The sequence below is a fragment of the Pseudorca crassidens genome, chromosome 2 (genome assembly GCF_039906515.1).
Source record: "Pseudorca crassidens isolate mPseCra1 chromosome 2, mPseCra1.hap1, whole genome shotgun sequence".
Classification (NCBI taxonomy): domain Eukaryota; kingdom Metazoa; phylum Chordata; class Mammalia; order Artiodactyla; family Delphinidae; genus Pseudorca; species Pseudorca crassidens.
Window position 1 is genome coordinate 113,282,484 of NC_090297.1, and position 16,935 is coordinate 113,299,418.

At 43.6% G+C, this 16,935-nt stretch overlaps 1 protein-coding gene across 6 annotated transcripts in view; it reads right to left on the bottom strand.

The window, feature by feature from the left end:
- ARHGEF11 (Rho guanine nucleotide exchange factor 11) overlaps positions 1-16,935 on the bottom strand; it is a 111,707-nt gene that overhangs the window by 44,351 nt on the left and 50,421 nt on the right. For 5 of the 6 annotated variants that reach the window (XM_067728250.1, XM_067728252.1, XM_067728251.1 and 2 more), the window contains exons 2-5: positions 6,052-6,084; positions 4,863-4,877; positions 4,445-4,533; positions 3,356-3,454 (exon numbers count right to left, since the gene is read on the bottom strand). In XM_067728250.1, coding sequence (XP_067584351.1) covers positions 3,356-3,454; positions 4,445-4,533; positions 4,863-4,877; positions 6,052-6,084 — 236 coding nt within the window. The remainder of the gene's footprint in view (positions 1-3,355; positions 3,455-4,444; positions 4,534-4,862; positions 4,878-6,051; positions 6,085-16,935) is intronic. The other variant, XM_067728247.1, reaches the window with a different exon arrangement.

Below are 16,935 nucleotides of genomic sequence, written 5' to 3' on the forward strand. Positions count from 1 at the left end.
TAAGTGCCTCAAATGCTGGGTGTACATCCTATTCTGCTCCAGTGACACAACTACCTTTGAGCTGGACTGGACTGTATAAGGACACATCTCTTGCTCTTTCCTCCACCTGGCTCAGAAGCCAGACTTCTCCTCTGAGAGCCAGGCCAAGGTGGCAGAGAGGCAGGGCCATGCTCTGGGGAGAGTAATGTGTGCTTTATTTGAATGTGTCTAGATGTTCCAAGGTCAAATAAGAGTTATTTCTATTATCCAGTGGGAAGAACGAGTTCACTGTATTAAATAATTGCTGAAGTAATAATCATTTTTAAGAGGAATATGAGAAAAGGATTACAACAAGCGTTTTCAAACTGTGGTCCCTAAGCCCTGAGAAGTTCACAAGGATATTATGGGGGTTCCTAGCATTAAGGATGATAATGATCACTGCTTTATTTTCTGTTAAAAAATTGTTCTGGAGCTGCAGTGGTTTTGATCACCACGTACAGTCATCCCTCAGTATCCACCGGGGATTAGTTCTAGTACCTCCCACAGATATTAAAATCTGCAGATGTTCAAGCCCCTTACTTAAAATGGAGTAGTACACACCTGCAGGTTTCGCATCTGTGGATTCAACCAACTGCAGATGGAAATTTCAATCTGCAGCTGGTTGAATCCATGGATGCAGAATTCTCAGATGCGAAACTCGCGCATATGGAAGGCCAAATGTAGTTTTAAATAAGTTAGAGTCCTAGTTTAAGTTATACCCAGGAAGCATAAGAAACACTAATGATGAGATAAGTTCATGAGGGACTCCCCTGGGGGTCCGGTGGTAAAGAATCCACCTTCCAATGCAGGGGACTCGGGTTCGATCCCTGGGTGGGGAACTAAGATCCCACATGCCACGGGGCAACTAAGCTCACGCACCACAACTACCGAGCCCACGTGCCTCAACTAGAGAGTCCACGTGCCACAACTACTGAGCCCGTCTGCCTCAACTAGACAGCCCACGTGCCACAACTACAGAGCCCACATGCCTCATCTACTGAGCCTGTGCACCGCAACTACTGAGGCTGCGTGCTCTGGAGCCTGCACGTCACAACTAGAGAGAAGCTTGTGTGCCACAACGAAGAGCCTGCGAGCTGCAATGGAAGTTCCCGCGTAATGCAACTAAGACCCGATGCAGCTAAATAAATAAATAAATAAATATTTAAAATACGTTCATTCAGAAAGCGTATTAAAAAAAAAAGAAAGAAGTTCACGAGAAGCATAAAAATTATGTTTCTTGTAAATCTGCCCCAAGATGATCCTTAAATCTGTAAGTTGCATTCATCTGATCAAAACAAAACTCCGACAAAGCACATCTAGATGTTTCTAGTCTGAAAAGAGAAATTACAGTGATGACTACATTCCAATTTGGCTTTTCAGTATTGGGACCCAGACTACCTTCACCTTAAGTGTGCTATTTATGGAAAAGTACTTGCAAGTAGCTTGAAAACTCTCTTTTACACTGTCATCTAGAAACTAAAGGTGGAGAGGAAAGAGCTATTTTGCCTGAATGTATGAAACACATGAGGTGACTTCTAATAACTTAGGGATTAAAAGAAATTAAACTTTTCAGAGTAACGGAATTAGAGCAGAAGTTCTAAACTTCAGTAAGCATGAGACTCACCAGGAGAACTTGTTAAAAAGCATATTCCTTGACCCCCTTGCTAGCAAGTGATTCAGTACTTCTGGGACTGGGCCCCGGAATGAGGATTTCAATCATCCTAAGGGCCTAGGTGATTCTGATGTAGGCAGAACACAGACTACACTTTGAGAAACAGTGAACTGAGAAGCCTAAAATCTGGAAAAGACAACAACTGCTTTGTTGCTCTTGTGATTTCAATGCCAATCCAAATGAAGTCTCTTCTTCTCTCCTGCCCGAAGTACTCATACATACACAGATTTTTCAAAACTCGTATTTTACTGCAAGCCATCATTTTGTTCTTTCCTCTCCAGGTCTGAGAGGAGGCAAAATTGGAAGAGTGCTGAACTCACACTTCACTGGAGGGGGTCCCCATACTTTTTGTATCAAACAGACCATAGAGGCAAAGTACAAGTTACTGGCAGTCCCACTTGCTCTGTCTCACCCTAGTCCAGGAACCTTGAGAGAATATGGAAGCAAAGAATAAAAGTATCTTTTCAGAGCTCTACCCTAGGATATGAAAAACAAACCTCTCACTGACAAAAGTTAACTACCAAACATAAGGAGCTATAATTATTTATATCCCTGTATGATCCACATACCTCATTTTGGTCATAAATTTGAAATACTCTTTTCACTTTTCCCATTAAATAAATCCCAAATATTTCTCCCAAATTATGTAAGTATATTTCCTTCCCATTTTGCACTGTTCTTAGTGGGAAAATGCTGGCCTGCCCCCTACCCCTTTCCTTGTACTCTTCTTCAAGCCTATGACGCACCACGTTGCCAGGCCCAATCCCACTGGCTACACTGAAGTTCACTCCTGTTACGGATACTTGCTTGTGTTAGGGATACTTGCTTCATACTCTCCCCTACTCCCATCTCCTTCCTGATCATCTTCTTCAGTCTGGGTCACTTAACAACAATGATTCTACCACCTAACGTATGATAGTGCTTTGAAATATCTGAAGCTTTTTCACACATCACTGGTTACTCAATCGATTTGCTTATAATGCCCTCCCTTCCCACCAAATTTCTATCCTGCCAATGTGTTTTCCATGGCCATCTTTCAAACTACTCCTGAAATCCTATTTTCTTCTAAGGAGGCTTCCTAAACTGATCAGAAGGGAAATACTTAGCTTCGAACCACCAACTACCCAAATACAAACTTACAAACACCCTTTCCTCCCACGTACTGTCCAACACACATCTTTAGGTCATTTATTACTTAGTGTTAATATATCTGCAAATACATTTAGACCAGTGTGCCTGTCTCAACTGTGAACTGCTGCAGCACAGTGACCATTCGTGCACGGAGCAAGGTCATGTGAAGGTGAGAAAGAAGAAAGCGGGTCTTCGATTTCTCCACGGCATCTTCCAACCCAGGACGAGGAGCTCCCCTGGAGGGCAATCAGGCACCAGCCTGATGACCTGAAGGCTATTCTGCCATTTTCACACTTCCAACAGGGGAAACAAGCCTGGAGTGTGATCCCTAGAAATTCTGCCTGGAAGCTTAGCATTGTGGAGACTTCCCCAGATGCCCCTGGGGAACCAGTTCTAGAATGAATCATTCATGCCCCAGGATGCCCAGGCCTCCAGAGAAAGCACATGCAAGTCCTTCAAGTCCTATGGCACTGTCGCATACATGGTGGCTTTGTAAGAACTGTACACTGCAGGTGGCAGGGACGCAACACTCACCAGGCCGCACAGACTGCACCAGAACAATGCGATCCCCGCTGACGGTGAAGCCGAAGCCATGCTGGTCCTTTTGGATGATGACACAGCGTTGAACGAGACCTGGTGAGAGGTAAGGAGGAGAAAGAAGGGAGTTCGGTAGGAACTGTCATCAGAAAGTTAGTGCACACAAGCCAGACCAACCCAGGGAGGTCCCAGTGTGTTTCTTCCTCCAGAAAGCCTTTCCAGGTTCCCCAGACTTTTCCTGCCCACACACACTATTGCAATGCCTGCCTTCCTCAGGGATCGACAAAACCCGGTCATCTACTCTGTATGCTATACAAGAAATTCCTTTCTCTGAGGTGCTGAGATGTTTGTCTCTCTCATGTATGTCTGTCTTTTTAGGCCTGTTTGGGTGAGACTGGTCGAAGAAGGGGCATGGCCAACTCCAGCCTGAAGGCTAGTGTTACAGAGAAGCAGCCCTGGGATTGAAGCCTAAGTGAGACTGGAAGTTTTCCATCAAATTACGTCCAATGAATACAGCAGGTGGGACACCAGTGCTTGCTGGTCCTGCAGAGCTGGGTAACTCACGTGGGGTGACTGAGGGCTGGCCCCTTGTCAAAATCCAGGGAAGGATAAATGACAAGAGAAAACCCTGTTTGTCACACATACAACCATATGCAGAGCGTAGGAAAAAAGAAAGAGAGACTATAACTCCTAACTGACTCCATCCCTGTGGGCATGTACTAGACATCGTGCACGTCTGCAGGTATGTGTGACTGCTTCCTGTGATGGAGAAAGCATGAATTCTAGAGTTAAAACTCAACTGGTTTTAGGTCCTGGTTTTGTCTCCTACAAGCCTGTACACTTGGCAAATTTTTTAACCACTCTGTGTCTCAGTTTCTTCATCCATAAAATAGGTATGATAAAATCTACTTTCCACAATTGATAAAAGGACTGAATAAGGTAATCTGTATAAAACATATAACACAATACCTAGCACACATTATGAGCTCAATATAAAGGCTAAGTTGTTTTACATCTGGGGTATACAGATCTGTCTGTATGAGTAAACACCTCTGTGTCTACGTGTTAATGCCCTGAGAAGGTTACCTGCTGTCTCAGAGGTGTCGGAGGGTTGGCGGTGGTGGGAAGGGGACTTGCGTTCAGGTGCTGAATCTCCCAAAGACAGGCTACTTAACCTGGAGAAAGAGTAAGAAAAGCACAACAATGAATTGGGCAGGGAGGGACCAGCCTTGTAGCAGAAGGAAGCTCTGTCAAAGGGGCCCTGAGTCTTGGGTAACAAGAGACCGACCCTCTCACCCTGTAACCCGCTCAATCTGGTGGGAGATCAGCCACATCTACCCCACTGGCAACATCACCTATCTGGAATCCTAGGTTGGCAAGGCAAGCATGATCTCTTTAATACCCAGCAAGGCATGAAGGGAAATAGCCCTTCCTGGAGTCAGGAGACAAAGAGACAATAGCAAGAACAGGGTGTGAACAAATATACATGCTTGTTGGGTCTTACCAGGCTGCAATGGGGCTGATGGAACAGAACGGAGGCAGCAGAGAAAATGAATGCGAGAAAAAGACAAGAAAAAAACAAACAGCTAGTTAGTTTTAGGTGATGATTTGTAAGGAAGGGGGGACTGGAAGGCAAGGATGGGAGGGTCACAAACACACAGAAGCCTGCAGGGACACAGCAGAGGACTGCAGTGGCTGTATCAGAGACACTCTCACTTTAGCTTCGTCTCTTCGTCCCTCTCCAAAACAAGTGTCTCTAGGAGGGTAACTAGGCCTTTAGTTGGGTAATTGGCAACTTTACCTGTTGGATAATTGGCAGCTTGTACCCTGTTCTAGAAAGGAGGCGTACAATGATGACCCAAGCCTCTGAAATTCCATTTATTTTGTGTGTATCATGGGAGAACAGGAATCTGGTCTGTTTGCTGGTAGTATTGCAACCCCATTCCTACCGCCAGCTTGAGGCACCCTGCTTAGAAACTATTAAGGCCCTACAACCTCAAGGTACCACGGATCACCAAACCAGATCGAATAATAGGGCCCCTGCAGGAACAGGAGAAGCTCAGATCATTGCTATGCCTCTCCTTTTCAGAAAAGTGTACAAGTTGCCAGTTCCTAATCAATAGTTGCTGCCCCTCCAGAGGATGTCTCCTATTCGTATCTAGCAAATGACTATGTAGAAGGGGCTTCATGTAAGCACTGTGTGCAGTGACAAAACACTGCCAAGACTCTAAGTGTTCATAAGGGGTGACTGGTTAAATAAACTGCAGTATATCAATATAATGACACAGTATTCAGTCATATAAAAGAATGAGGGGGCTCTTTACATATGATAAGGAATAGTCTCCAAGACATGCTGTTGAGTGGAAAAAGGAAGATGCAGAATTATGTAGACGGTAAAAGAGAAGGAACGATTTGTTTATATGTTTGCTTACATATATATAAAATGTGTAAAATACCTCTGAAAGGGTACAAAAGAAAACATAGATCACTGGTTGCCTCTGAGGAAGGAAACTGTGCCGGGGCAAAGGGATGGAGTTGGAATCTTTTCCTTATCTTCTTGTTTGTACCATTTAAATTCTGAGTCATGTGAAGGTACTAACTATTCAAATAATAAATACAACACAGTACAAATAAATAACTTTTAAATTTAAAAGAGGGGTCTTCTTCCCCCTTCACCCTGGCACCCCACTTACCTGGACAGGTGAGACTGCTTTTTACTGGCTGATCTTTGGATCAGAGAGAGAAGGACATCAAGGAAGAAGAGAGCGTGGGGCCCAGGAGAGAGTGACGCAGGAAAGGAGGAAGCAGGGAAGAAAAACGAAACAAGACATAAACCAGACAAGACACTGGAGGTGGTTGGTTTAAAAGAAAAACCACAATCAAGCTAAGAAGGACCCGGGGTGGAAACTGGCCAATGCAGTAGAACCACCTTACTAAAATGCAGATTTACCTGTGCCATTTTGCTGATTAAAACCTTTTAGAGCTTCCCCATTGTACTTGGGAGAAAGGTCACCCTGTCTTCAAGCGAAGCCATTAGGCACAGCATCGAAAAGGAAGTACTGCCTGATGCCCCTCCGCTGTCTCCCACAGCTCCCAGTACCTATCCTTACTGCATACAATCAGTGGAGCTGCTTGTGCGCTTGTCCGTAGGGCCGTAAGGTCCACGAAGTCAGGGTGGTCTTGTTGATCAGCACCCCGTGCCTGACACAGTGAATGCTCCGTCCTATTTTTGGTCCCTGCTCTTCACTGTTCTTTCTCTTGCCATGGTTTCCGGCTCCTGTCTTTGCCCATACTGTTCCTTCTTCCTAGATATTCTTCTCACTCTACTCCCCATTACTACACCTGGCAGCCAGACAAGAAGGTGAACTTCCAGAAGTTCTGGCTTTCTTCAAATTACCCTAGTCCATCATGCCCTGCCACCCCCCACCTCCTCATCCAAGGTAAAGATTCAACTTAGCTCATCATTTAGTAAGTGTCCTAGAATCTATGCATGATAACTAAACGTACTGTGGTAATCATTTTGCAATACATGGATGCCAGGTCACTATGCTGTACATCTTAAACTTAGGCAGTGCTGTGTGTCAATTATACCTCAATAAAATGGAAAAAAAAAGAAGTCCTAGATTCCAGACCCGTGCTATCTATCTAATACAACAGCCACTAGCCACATGTAGATATTTAAATTTTAAAATTCTGTTTCTCAGTTGTACTATGGCTAGTGGCTACCATACAGGACAGTGCAGAATAAAACACTTCCATCGCTGCAGAAAGTTCAATTGCACAGCGCCGCACTACATACTATGCCAGGCACTACGGGGTACAAAAATGAATAAGATACAGTCACTTGCAGGTAATGGATGAGATATACATAGAGAACTTTAGTATAAACACTGAAGGGCAACAGCTCCACTCCCCACATCGGTGAGGGATTCTCAGAATGAACTATTAAAGGCTTTTTATTCCAGCTGCTCATCTGCTGTCTTTGGCTTGATCCACAACATCCCACCCCTGGGTTACCCAGAATGGGCTTGCACTTCTCCCTCCTTACTACTTCAGGAGAAAGCCCATTCTGTCTTGGGACAGCTTGGGCCTCCTCCTTGCCTTGTTCTGCTTGACTCTGCAGGAAACTGGTTTCCTATGCCCACATTTAAGCTTAGAAGGAATGGTCTGGTAACTTAACCTGGTTTGGTTTTTGCATTTGAGCTAGGTTGTGAGCTGTTCAACGTAATTCAAGGCACATGAAGCCAAGGTTTGTGTACCTGGCTGTAGAGGACTGTTAGGGGCAAAGACAAGGATCATTTCAGCAGCCATTGAAAGTTCCTCTAAAAAAAAAAAAAAAAATCACAGGCTAGGGCAGTGACAGTGGAGGACATGGGGGATTACAACATAAGTATAATTTTAACAGATGCAAAAAAAATTTTGTTTTCTCTTTGAGAGCTTAAAGGAGGAAAAACTACCACTGAATTAGAGGAGGAAGAAATGCCTGTACCAGCAGATCAAGACTTTAATGGTGGGCTCTCCCTCTTCCTGATGATATTCCCATCAAAACTGGGCAGCAGAGGTCAGATTCCAATCAGCCTAAGTTTGATGGGCATGGAGAAGGCCCAGGAGAGTAGAGAAGTTCTCGCAAAATTTGTGGCTCTCTAAACAGCATCATTGAGATAGATCTTCTGAATCAACTTCTCAGTAACCCCCATATTTATCCAGTCAGTTATGGAGACTGGTAAGTCCTTTTATGTTTTCCCAGAGTTGCTCCTTCCTTTACATTATCACTGATATCCATCACTTTAAGCCACATGTCCATTGCCTCAAGTCTAGATGACTTAAAAAAAAACCACAAAAAAAACCACCTCTTGTTTTCACTCTCCAGTCCCTCCAGCATTCTACCACAAGGGACTAACTTTCCCAAACAATATTTCTTTGGGTCCCCCCCGGTCAAGAACCTATGATTTCCCTTCTTACTCTCTATATGATCGGATGTGCGTGCATCTGCCTGGTGTTAAAGGCCTTTCATCAAGTGGATCCAAGTACCTTTCAAATTCACTCTTATTACTTGTTCACTTTTCCTTACCTCTACTGGATCCTAAAAGATTCTGTGCTCATTCTCACCTCTGCTTTATGAAGCCCTCCATCCTTTTTCCTCTCTATCCCTCCTTTACTCCTTTTTCAAGGCTCTGGTCAAACGGCACTGATTCCATGAAGTATTCCCTGGCCACTGCAGCTCACATTTCTTTTACCCCAACATTTTTTGGGAAAATTTTCAAACCTATTATTAAAGTTGAAGGGGCAGCATGATGAACACCTATATACCCTTCATCTAGATTCACCAATTAACATTTGTCACTTGCTTTATCTTTCTATGATTATACACTTTTTCCCATTTGAAAGTTGCACACATCATGACATTTTACCCCTAAATATTTCAGCATATGTCCCCCAAGACCCTTGGAATTCTATATAACCACAATGCCATCAGCACACCCAAAGAGTTTAACTTTGATACGATAATATTATCTAGGGCTTCCCTGGCGGCGCAGTGGTTAAGAATCCTCCTGCCAATGCAGGGGACACGGGTTCAATCCCTGGCCTGGGAAGATCCCACATGCCACAAAGTAACTAGGCCCGTGAGCCACAACTACTGAGCCTGCACTCTAGAGCCCGCAAGCCACGACTACTGGAGCCCGCGAGCCACAACTACTGAAGCCCGCGTGCCTAGAGCCCATGCTCCGCAACAAGAGAAGCCACAACGATGAGAAGCCACGACGATGAGAAGCCCGCGCACTGCAACGAAGAATAGCCCCCACTCGCCGCAACTAGAGAAAGCCCGTGCACAGCAACGAAGACCCTACACAGCCAAAAAATAAAAACAAAAAATAATAATATTATCTAATATATAGTCTCTATTCAAATTTCCCTAATTGTTTCATTAATCTCCTACATAGTTGTTCCCCAACTGCCTCAATACACGATCCAGTCAAAGATCTCAGAATTGCATTCATTCATGGTTTTTAGATTCATTTAATCTAGAATATCACCCCCTGCCTGCCCACTTTTCTTAGTCTCTCCTAACACTGACATGTAGAAGAGTTCAGGCCAGTTGTCTTATTGAATGGCCTGTAACAGATCTGCCTGTCTCCTCAGGATTAGATTCAGATTAAACATTTTAAAATAATATTAGATAAGTGATGTAGCATAACTTGCCCATTTCTGGTGATCCTATGTTTGATTACTTAGATAAGTTGGTGCTCCTAAGATTTCTCAATGGTAAAAGTATAGTTTCCCATTTGAATTAGTGGGAAATCTGTGGGGTGATATTTTGAGACTGGTGAATATCCTGTTGTCCAACAGCTTCCCACCCAATAGTTTTACTATCCATTGATGATCCTGGCCTGAACCACTTACTGCACTGGTGGCTGCAAAATGGCATTTTGGGAAAATTTTCAAACCTACATTAAAGTTGAAGGGGCAGCATGATGAGGTGAAGGAATTCTATCATTCCTTCTATATCTATTAGCAGGCAAACTTGTAAAGAAGGTCATTTTGTCCCTTTTCTGGAATAGTGCTATGAACTCACGAATTTTTTCCCCCCAATGCAATGCATTATAATCCATTACTGCTTTTAAAAAAATGTTAAAGTTGTCCCAGTTTGGCTGGTGGGAGCTTCTACTAGCCAGCTGTGTCCTTTAAAGGTCACTATCTGTCTTTGAGTGCATCCTTATTTTCTGGCACACACACACAAATACTCCAGGCTCACCTTGTATTTTCCCTATGTCAGACTTTGACTCAAACATTTCTCTAAGGAGCCCTGGTTCCTTTTAGTAGGAAATGTATTTAGAAACAAGATCTGGATGCTAGGTGCTCATTGCTGCTAAGCTGTCACTGCTTCTAGGCCCTTTCAATGGACAGAGCCAGGAAATAAATTGATTAAGAAATTGTGAGTTCACAATAAAATCTTGTTCGACTCCAACACTACAGGGTTCTTCCTCATCTTCCCCAACTCCATATTTTATCTTCCTTTTCCCATAGTGAGAACCTTGTTCACAAACAACAGTAATACATTTACTCATTTGCTCTCTTCTGTAATACATCAAATACTGTTTTCAGAGTTCCTACATCAGTAACACCGGCAACAGCAAACTTATTAAGCAAAGTTCAGCATTTCCTTGCAATTCCTTCTGTCCTTAGACTATATCCCACTAAAGGTATACAGCCAGTACTGTGTGTGAAAGTTACTTTGGATTAATTCTTCTTTATGTTATCAATTTGAAATGCATTTAGGTTACTTTTTTTTTGGCTGCACCATCCAGCATGTGGGATCTTAGTCTCCCACCAGGGACCGAACCTGCGCCCCCTGCAGTGGAAGCGTAGAGTCTTAACCACTGTACCGTCAGGGAAGTCCCTAGGTTTCTTTTTATATTTGTCTGTAATTTTAGGGTTTGCTTTTTCAGGCTTATTTATTTAATTTTGTTTTTTGAATCTGTCAAACATTTACATGGTTGAAAACTCAAAATGCAATTTAAAAGGTATATTCAGAAGTGTCCCTGTCCCTTCATCCCACTCCTTACCAAGTAACTACTTTCATTTGTTTTTGGTTTTCTGTGTTTCTTCTTGTAAAAACTAAGCAAACACATATAAATACTCTTATTTTCCTTTCTTGCTTCCACAACAGGTAGTATCCTACACCTTTTATACTTTGATTTCTCACTTAATATACCCTCAAAGAAACTCCGTATCAGTTCCCAGAAATCTTCCATTTCCTCATCCTTTTCTTTACAATGCAGCCCACATTCTTTCACAAATGTTCCTCCTTCCTACACTGCTCCCTATCATCTGCTGTGTTAGTCTTGCCTCTCTGCCAGAGGGCAATGGTTACAGGGTGTTCTTCCTGGTATGCTCTCCAGCATCAGACACAGGATGGGCGCTCTGCAAATACATGGTGAAACAGCCTCCTCATCCTAGCCTAGAGGGTGTGTGAGGAAGCAGGGAAAGTTCTGGTGACCTTCCAGACAGCAAAGCTGAAGACTGGTACCAGCCCACAATTCCCTGCTGTTGGCCTATGGTATTTGTGTGTGTGTGTGTGTGTGTGTGTGTGTGTGTATACACACACATATATATATATATGTGTGTTTAAAATTAATTGTTAAAAAATTTAAAAATCAGGCAATTTCATATTTAAAAATACAGGTTTCTGGTTTCTCTTGAAAAGGCAGAAGTTCTGGCATCACTGGGGCTTTAGTCTCATATGGTGACAACTGGCTTAAGCTGGGTGGTATCAGCCCCTTCCAATGGGAGGTCTCTTCATCCTCAGCCCCACTCCACCACAAATGTGTAAATGAGGGAAAAGCCGAGAATATCCCTGTTCTGTGATAATAATTATTTAAGTTCTTACTAGCTACCAGGTATCATGCTAAACATTTGACATACATTATCTTATTTAACCATCACAAAAGCCTGGTGAGGCAGGTAGTACATCTCCATTCTTGGATGAGTGAACAGAGGTTAAGTAACCGACTTCAAGGTCTGTGTTCCTAAACAAAAAGCTATATGACCTGTGCCCGTATGCAGACCTAATTGGTCTTTACTGGGCTTTCTCTATTTTCTTTTTTACATACATATGTACACACATGCACGCATATACAAACACACATATAATATATACATCTTACATGTGCACACATATATAATATATATGATGATATATACATGAGATACAAATACATAATACATATATGCAATACATGTATATAAAGATATAGAACACATATGATAGACAGATAGATATAAAAAGTACACTATACACAGGCTGACCTAGGTGTTTTGAGTCTGGGGCAAAGTAATGTTCTTGAATCCCTGCCCAAAGCGAGGAGTAGTAACCAGGAAAGAGCTACCTTGCCAGGACCTTAGTTCTAGATAAAGTCCACACTCACTGAACCCTGACCTGGTCCTACTGGTCTGGTTTCCCTTATCTGCCAGGGTGGAGCTTTAAGCAGCTTCCTGGCACCCTAACTTTCCAAGGATTCTGCCTCTGGGTAGAATTTTCCCCATGGTCTGAGGCTGGAAACATAGCACATCCCTATAGTAAATAAAAGAGGCCAGTTTGCAGACAATCCTTGCTGACAGAATATGACATAAATGCTCCCTAAGAGCTTATATAACTGAAGACATTAAGAGGGAAAAAAGGGTACAGATCAAGTAAAAGCAGTGGTTTCAATCAGAACCAGAGTGCAGAGTTAACCCTTTAAATGATGTTGCAGAAAAAAGCGTTGGGCTTGGAAATCAGGGAAATTCAGGTGCTAATTCCAATTCTGTCTCTAATTCACTGTGGGCCACTACCCACTTGACTTCTACACGTGTCAATTCTCTCATCTGTAAAAGCAGAGGGCAGAACAATGGAGTGGGAAAGTAGGCAACGTAGCCAGAAGAGGCTCACATCTCAAGTGGATCACTTACTAGCTGAGGAGCAGCATATGCATTACTGGAGGCTCTAACCCTGCGGGTTCAACTCAGCAGGTCTGTGGTATGAATACTATTTTTATTTCAACAGGCAGTCCAAGTGATTCCTTATTTAGAGGACAGTAACTTTGAGGAACTCTCAAAACAAGTTCCTTAACTTCTTAGTCTATCATCTATCTTCCCTGGTAGACCTTAAACCCCTTGAGAACAAGGACGGCATCTTACTCATCCTTGTAACACCGGCCAAGGTCCAGCAAAGCGTCTTGTGCGTGGTGGGCACCTGCTCCAAAATGTTTGCTGAAGTAATGTACACGTCCTTTCTTTCTCCCAGAGCTGAGGTGAGGATCAAAGAGGTAATGTTTGTTAAGTTCTTTGGAAGTGTAAAGTCCTATGCAAATGGCTCTACTGTGTTTTCTGAAGTCTTGTCCAGGTCCAGATTGGGTGACCTACACTCAACATGTGTCAGGGGTGAGCGGAACAGTACAAGATTGAGTGAGTGAACAATACGTGGAAAAGTGGGGATGACTCCTGGTGTGTTCTAATTCTAGGTAGGGCAGAGCCAGGAAAGCTCTCCTTTGCACTTCCATGAAGGACTCCTGGAGAACAAGAGGCTTGGGGACTTGTTTGACGATCAGGGCAGACAACTTGGCAGACGGGGTTGTGTGGAGGCAGAGAACTGGTAGGCTGACAGGGTAGCACATGGCCCATGTGGTATGGTCTGGAAAGCACAGCTTTAGGGGTAAAGTATGGGCTCCAGCTCAGGCTCAGCCTTGTCCTCACTGTGTAGTCTCAGGCAAACCACTCAACCTCTCCAAGTCTCAGTTTCTCAGTAACAAATGTGGGTAATTCCACTTTCCTCAAAGGGCGACTGGCGGAACCAAATCACCATCACGGATCCCTCGAAGCTAAAATGTTCACACTGAAATCAATCTCCTCAGCCCAAGCCTGACCCTGGCTCCTGAGCAAATAGTTCCTCCTCAGGAAACAGGGCCACACACAGTCACTCATGCCAGAAACCTGAGTTATTTTTGACACCCCCTCAAATCTAACCAACCGCCAATTCCTACTGATATTACCTACTATTATTTTTGGAATCCACTTACTTTTGCCCCTTCCTGTCACACGCTGTTGGAAGACACCTCTCACCTAGAACAACTGGTCTCCTCACATCTCCTCCAGCCTCCACTCCTTTAGAATTCACCCATTCTCTACACACAGTCAGGGGGGTTTCTTCAAAAGATAATTTAGAACACACATCACCCTTCCGTGGTTTCCCGCTGTCCTTGTATAAAGTTCCAAATCCTCTGCATGGCCTGGCAGGTTCTCATCTCTTGTGCTTCCCCCGCTGCCCCCCACCTTGCTCACTATACTCCAAACCTAGGGGCCTTCTCTCCCACCTCAGCCAGGCCAACTCACACTCATTCTTCATGGTTCAGCGTAAATGCTTCTTCTCAGCGAAGCTCTCTCCGATACCCAAGAAGCTGAGTCTCCCTTGAAATTTCCCTTTGCAATGTCTAACTCAAGAGTAACTAGTTATTTGGGTGTTTTCCTGATTGTTTAATGTCTACTTTCCTCATTTAATGATAAACGTCATTGTCTCTTATTCTCTAGAGCATGCAGCAGCTCCAGAACACAGTACATAGTGGACATTCAAATAAATATGTGTTGAAAGATGAAATCAGATAATACACACAAAAGAACTTTACAGACATCAAAATATCGTAAGCACATACTTACCATCAAAAGTGTTCTGAGTAACCTCCACAACGCATGTATGTTCGGGTTAAACCCACAGTTTCACAGTTTTAACAAAGGCTAAATGAAGTAGGAAGGTGTTAGCCTCTCCGTGCACTTACAGCAGGGAGTGACATCAACCTGGCTGTAAGAACTGGTTAAGCTCCTAAAGCCTTCCATCTCTCAGATCTCTAGAATCCAATTCTGTAAACAAAGCAGCGAAGCATTCACTAAACAAGAAAATGCATGTTAGGATGTGTTGGTAACTACAGAGTAGATCTGGTTGAGGGGATGGCCAAAGGAGGAATCAGAGAGGAGACATTTAACCAGAGTCTGGGGAAGGGTGGAATTCTGATGGGAAGCTGTGCTGTGCAAGGACATGCTAGGGGGAGGAAACAGCATAAGCAGAGGCACAGAAGGAGGTCAAGAACACAGCGAATCTGGTGAGGCTGTCAGTGCATCACAGGGGAGAAAAGAGGAAAGGGCCAGACAAGAGGAGTCAACAAGAGATAAAACTGAAAAGACATGGGTTCTCGTCCTGGTTCTGCCACTTAACAGCTGGTGGACATTAGGAAACTCTCTCAAACTCACTGAGTCTCAGTTTCTCCACCTAAAAAATGTGGATAACTCACCTGCCCTGCTCTACCTATCTCAGAGAGCTGCTGTGAGAATTAAATGAGATAGGGTATATCAAAGGTTTTCAAAACTAAAACAACATATTCATGTTAGGAAGTACAAGGACAGAGGAAAAGGTTAGGGTAGGTTCTGGATTTTATTCTTTACAGAGGGGAGCTGTTGAAGGTTTTCTAGAAGGGAGTAACAGGAGCAGATCTAGTTCCTTAAAAAAGTAAAAATAGAACTACCATACGACCCAGCAATCCCACTCCTGGGCATATACCCTGAGAAAACCATAATTCTAAAAGAGTCATGTACCACAATGTTCATTGCAGCTCTATTTACAATAGCCAGGACATGGAAGCAACCTAAGTGTCCATCGACAGATGAATGGATAAAGATGTGGCACATATATACAATGGAATATTACTCAGCCATAAAAAGAAACGAAATTATTTGTAGTGAGGTGGATGGACCTAGAATCTGTCATACAGAGTGAAGTAAGTCAGAAACAGAAAAACAAATACCGTATGCTAACACATATATATATGGAATCTAAAAAAAAAAGGTCATGAAGGACCTAGGGGCAAGACGGGAAATAAAGACGCAGACCTACTAGAGAATGGACTTGAGGATACGGGGAGGGCGAAGGGTAAGCTGGGACAAAGAGAGAGTGGCATGGACATATATACACTACCAAATGTAAAATAGATAGCTAGTGGGAAGCAGCCGCATAGCACAGGGAGATCAGCTCGATGCTCTGTGACCACCTAGAGGGGTGGGATAGGGCGGGTGAGAGGGAGGGATATGCAAGAGGGAAGAGATATGGGGATATATGTATATGTATAGCTGATTCACTTTGTTATAAAGCGGAAACTAACACACCATTGCAAAGCAATTATACTCCAATAAAGATGTTTAAAAAAAAAAGACAGGTCTGACTGCAGTGAGTAGAGTGGACAAGAAGAGATTAAGGCTGGAGGCCCAGAGAACAGGTGGGGCAGAGATGATGTGTACCTGAATGAGAGCCCAGCTGCTGGGATATAATAGCAAAGGCAGGAGAGAGAGAGACTACTGAGAGTGGCTGCTGGAGGCCGACATGAGGAGTACCTTCCGGCCCTGCACTATGTAACAGGGAAGCCGCAGAGCACCCGAAATGTGACTAGTCTGAACTGAGACACTGTCAGTAAAAAATACACACAAGATTTCAGAGACTAAGTACAAAAAAAAAAGAATGTAAAATATTAATAATTCTTAATCGATTACATGTTGAAATAACGTATTTTGAATATATTGAGTTAAATGAAATACACATTAAAATTAATTCACCTGTTTCTCTTTACTATTTCTAATGTGGCTACTAGAAAATTTTCAGTTACACTCGAGGCTTGCACTCTATTTCTATTGGACAGTGCTGGTCTGGCCTCCTCTGGCCACAGCTGTACTGCACCGTGCCTTCTCTCCCATGGCAGGGCCTCGTGCCCTTCAGACCAGTCAAAAGAAGCTAGAAATCTGCCCAGAGTCACTCCTCCCACGCTCCTTTGTTTCCCACAGCACCTGCTACACGTTTCTGCCAAAGCACTTCGTACATGGGCACCGACCTTTCTCCCTTGTTTGCTGGACTGTGAGCCCATGAGGGTGCGCCACAGCATCTCTGGAGCCCCAGTGAGGAAGCAGTGAGCCCTGCTCTGGGGGCGGCTGTCTGCAGTGCTAAGCAGAGAACAATGCCACACGACTCTGGCTGTGCACCCTTCTCTTCACTCAGAACCACTAGC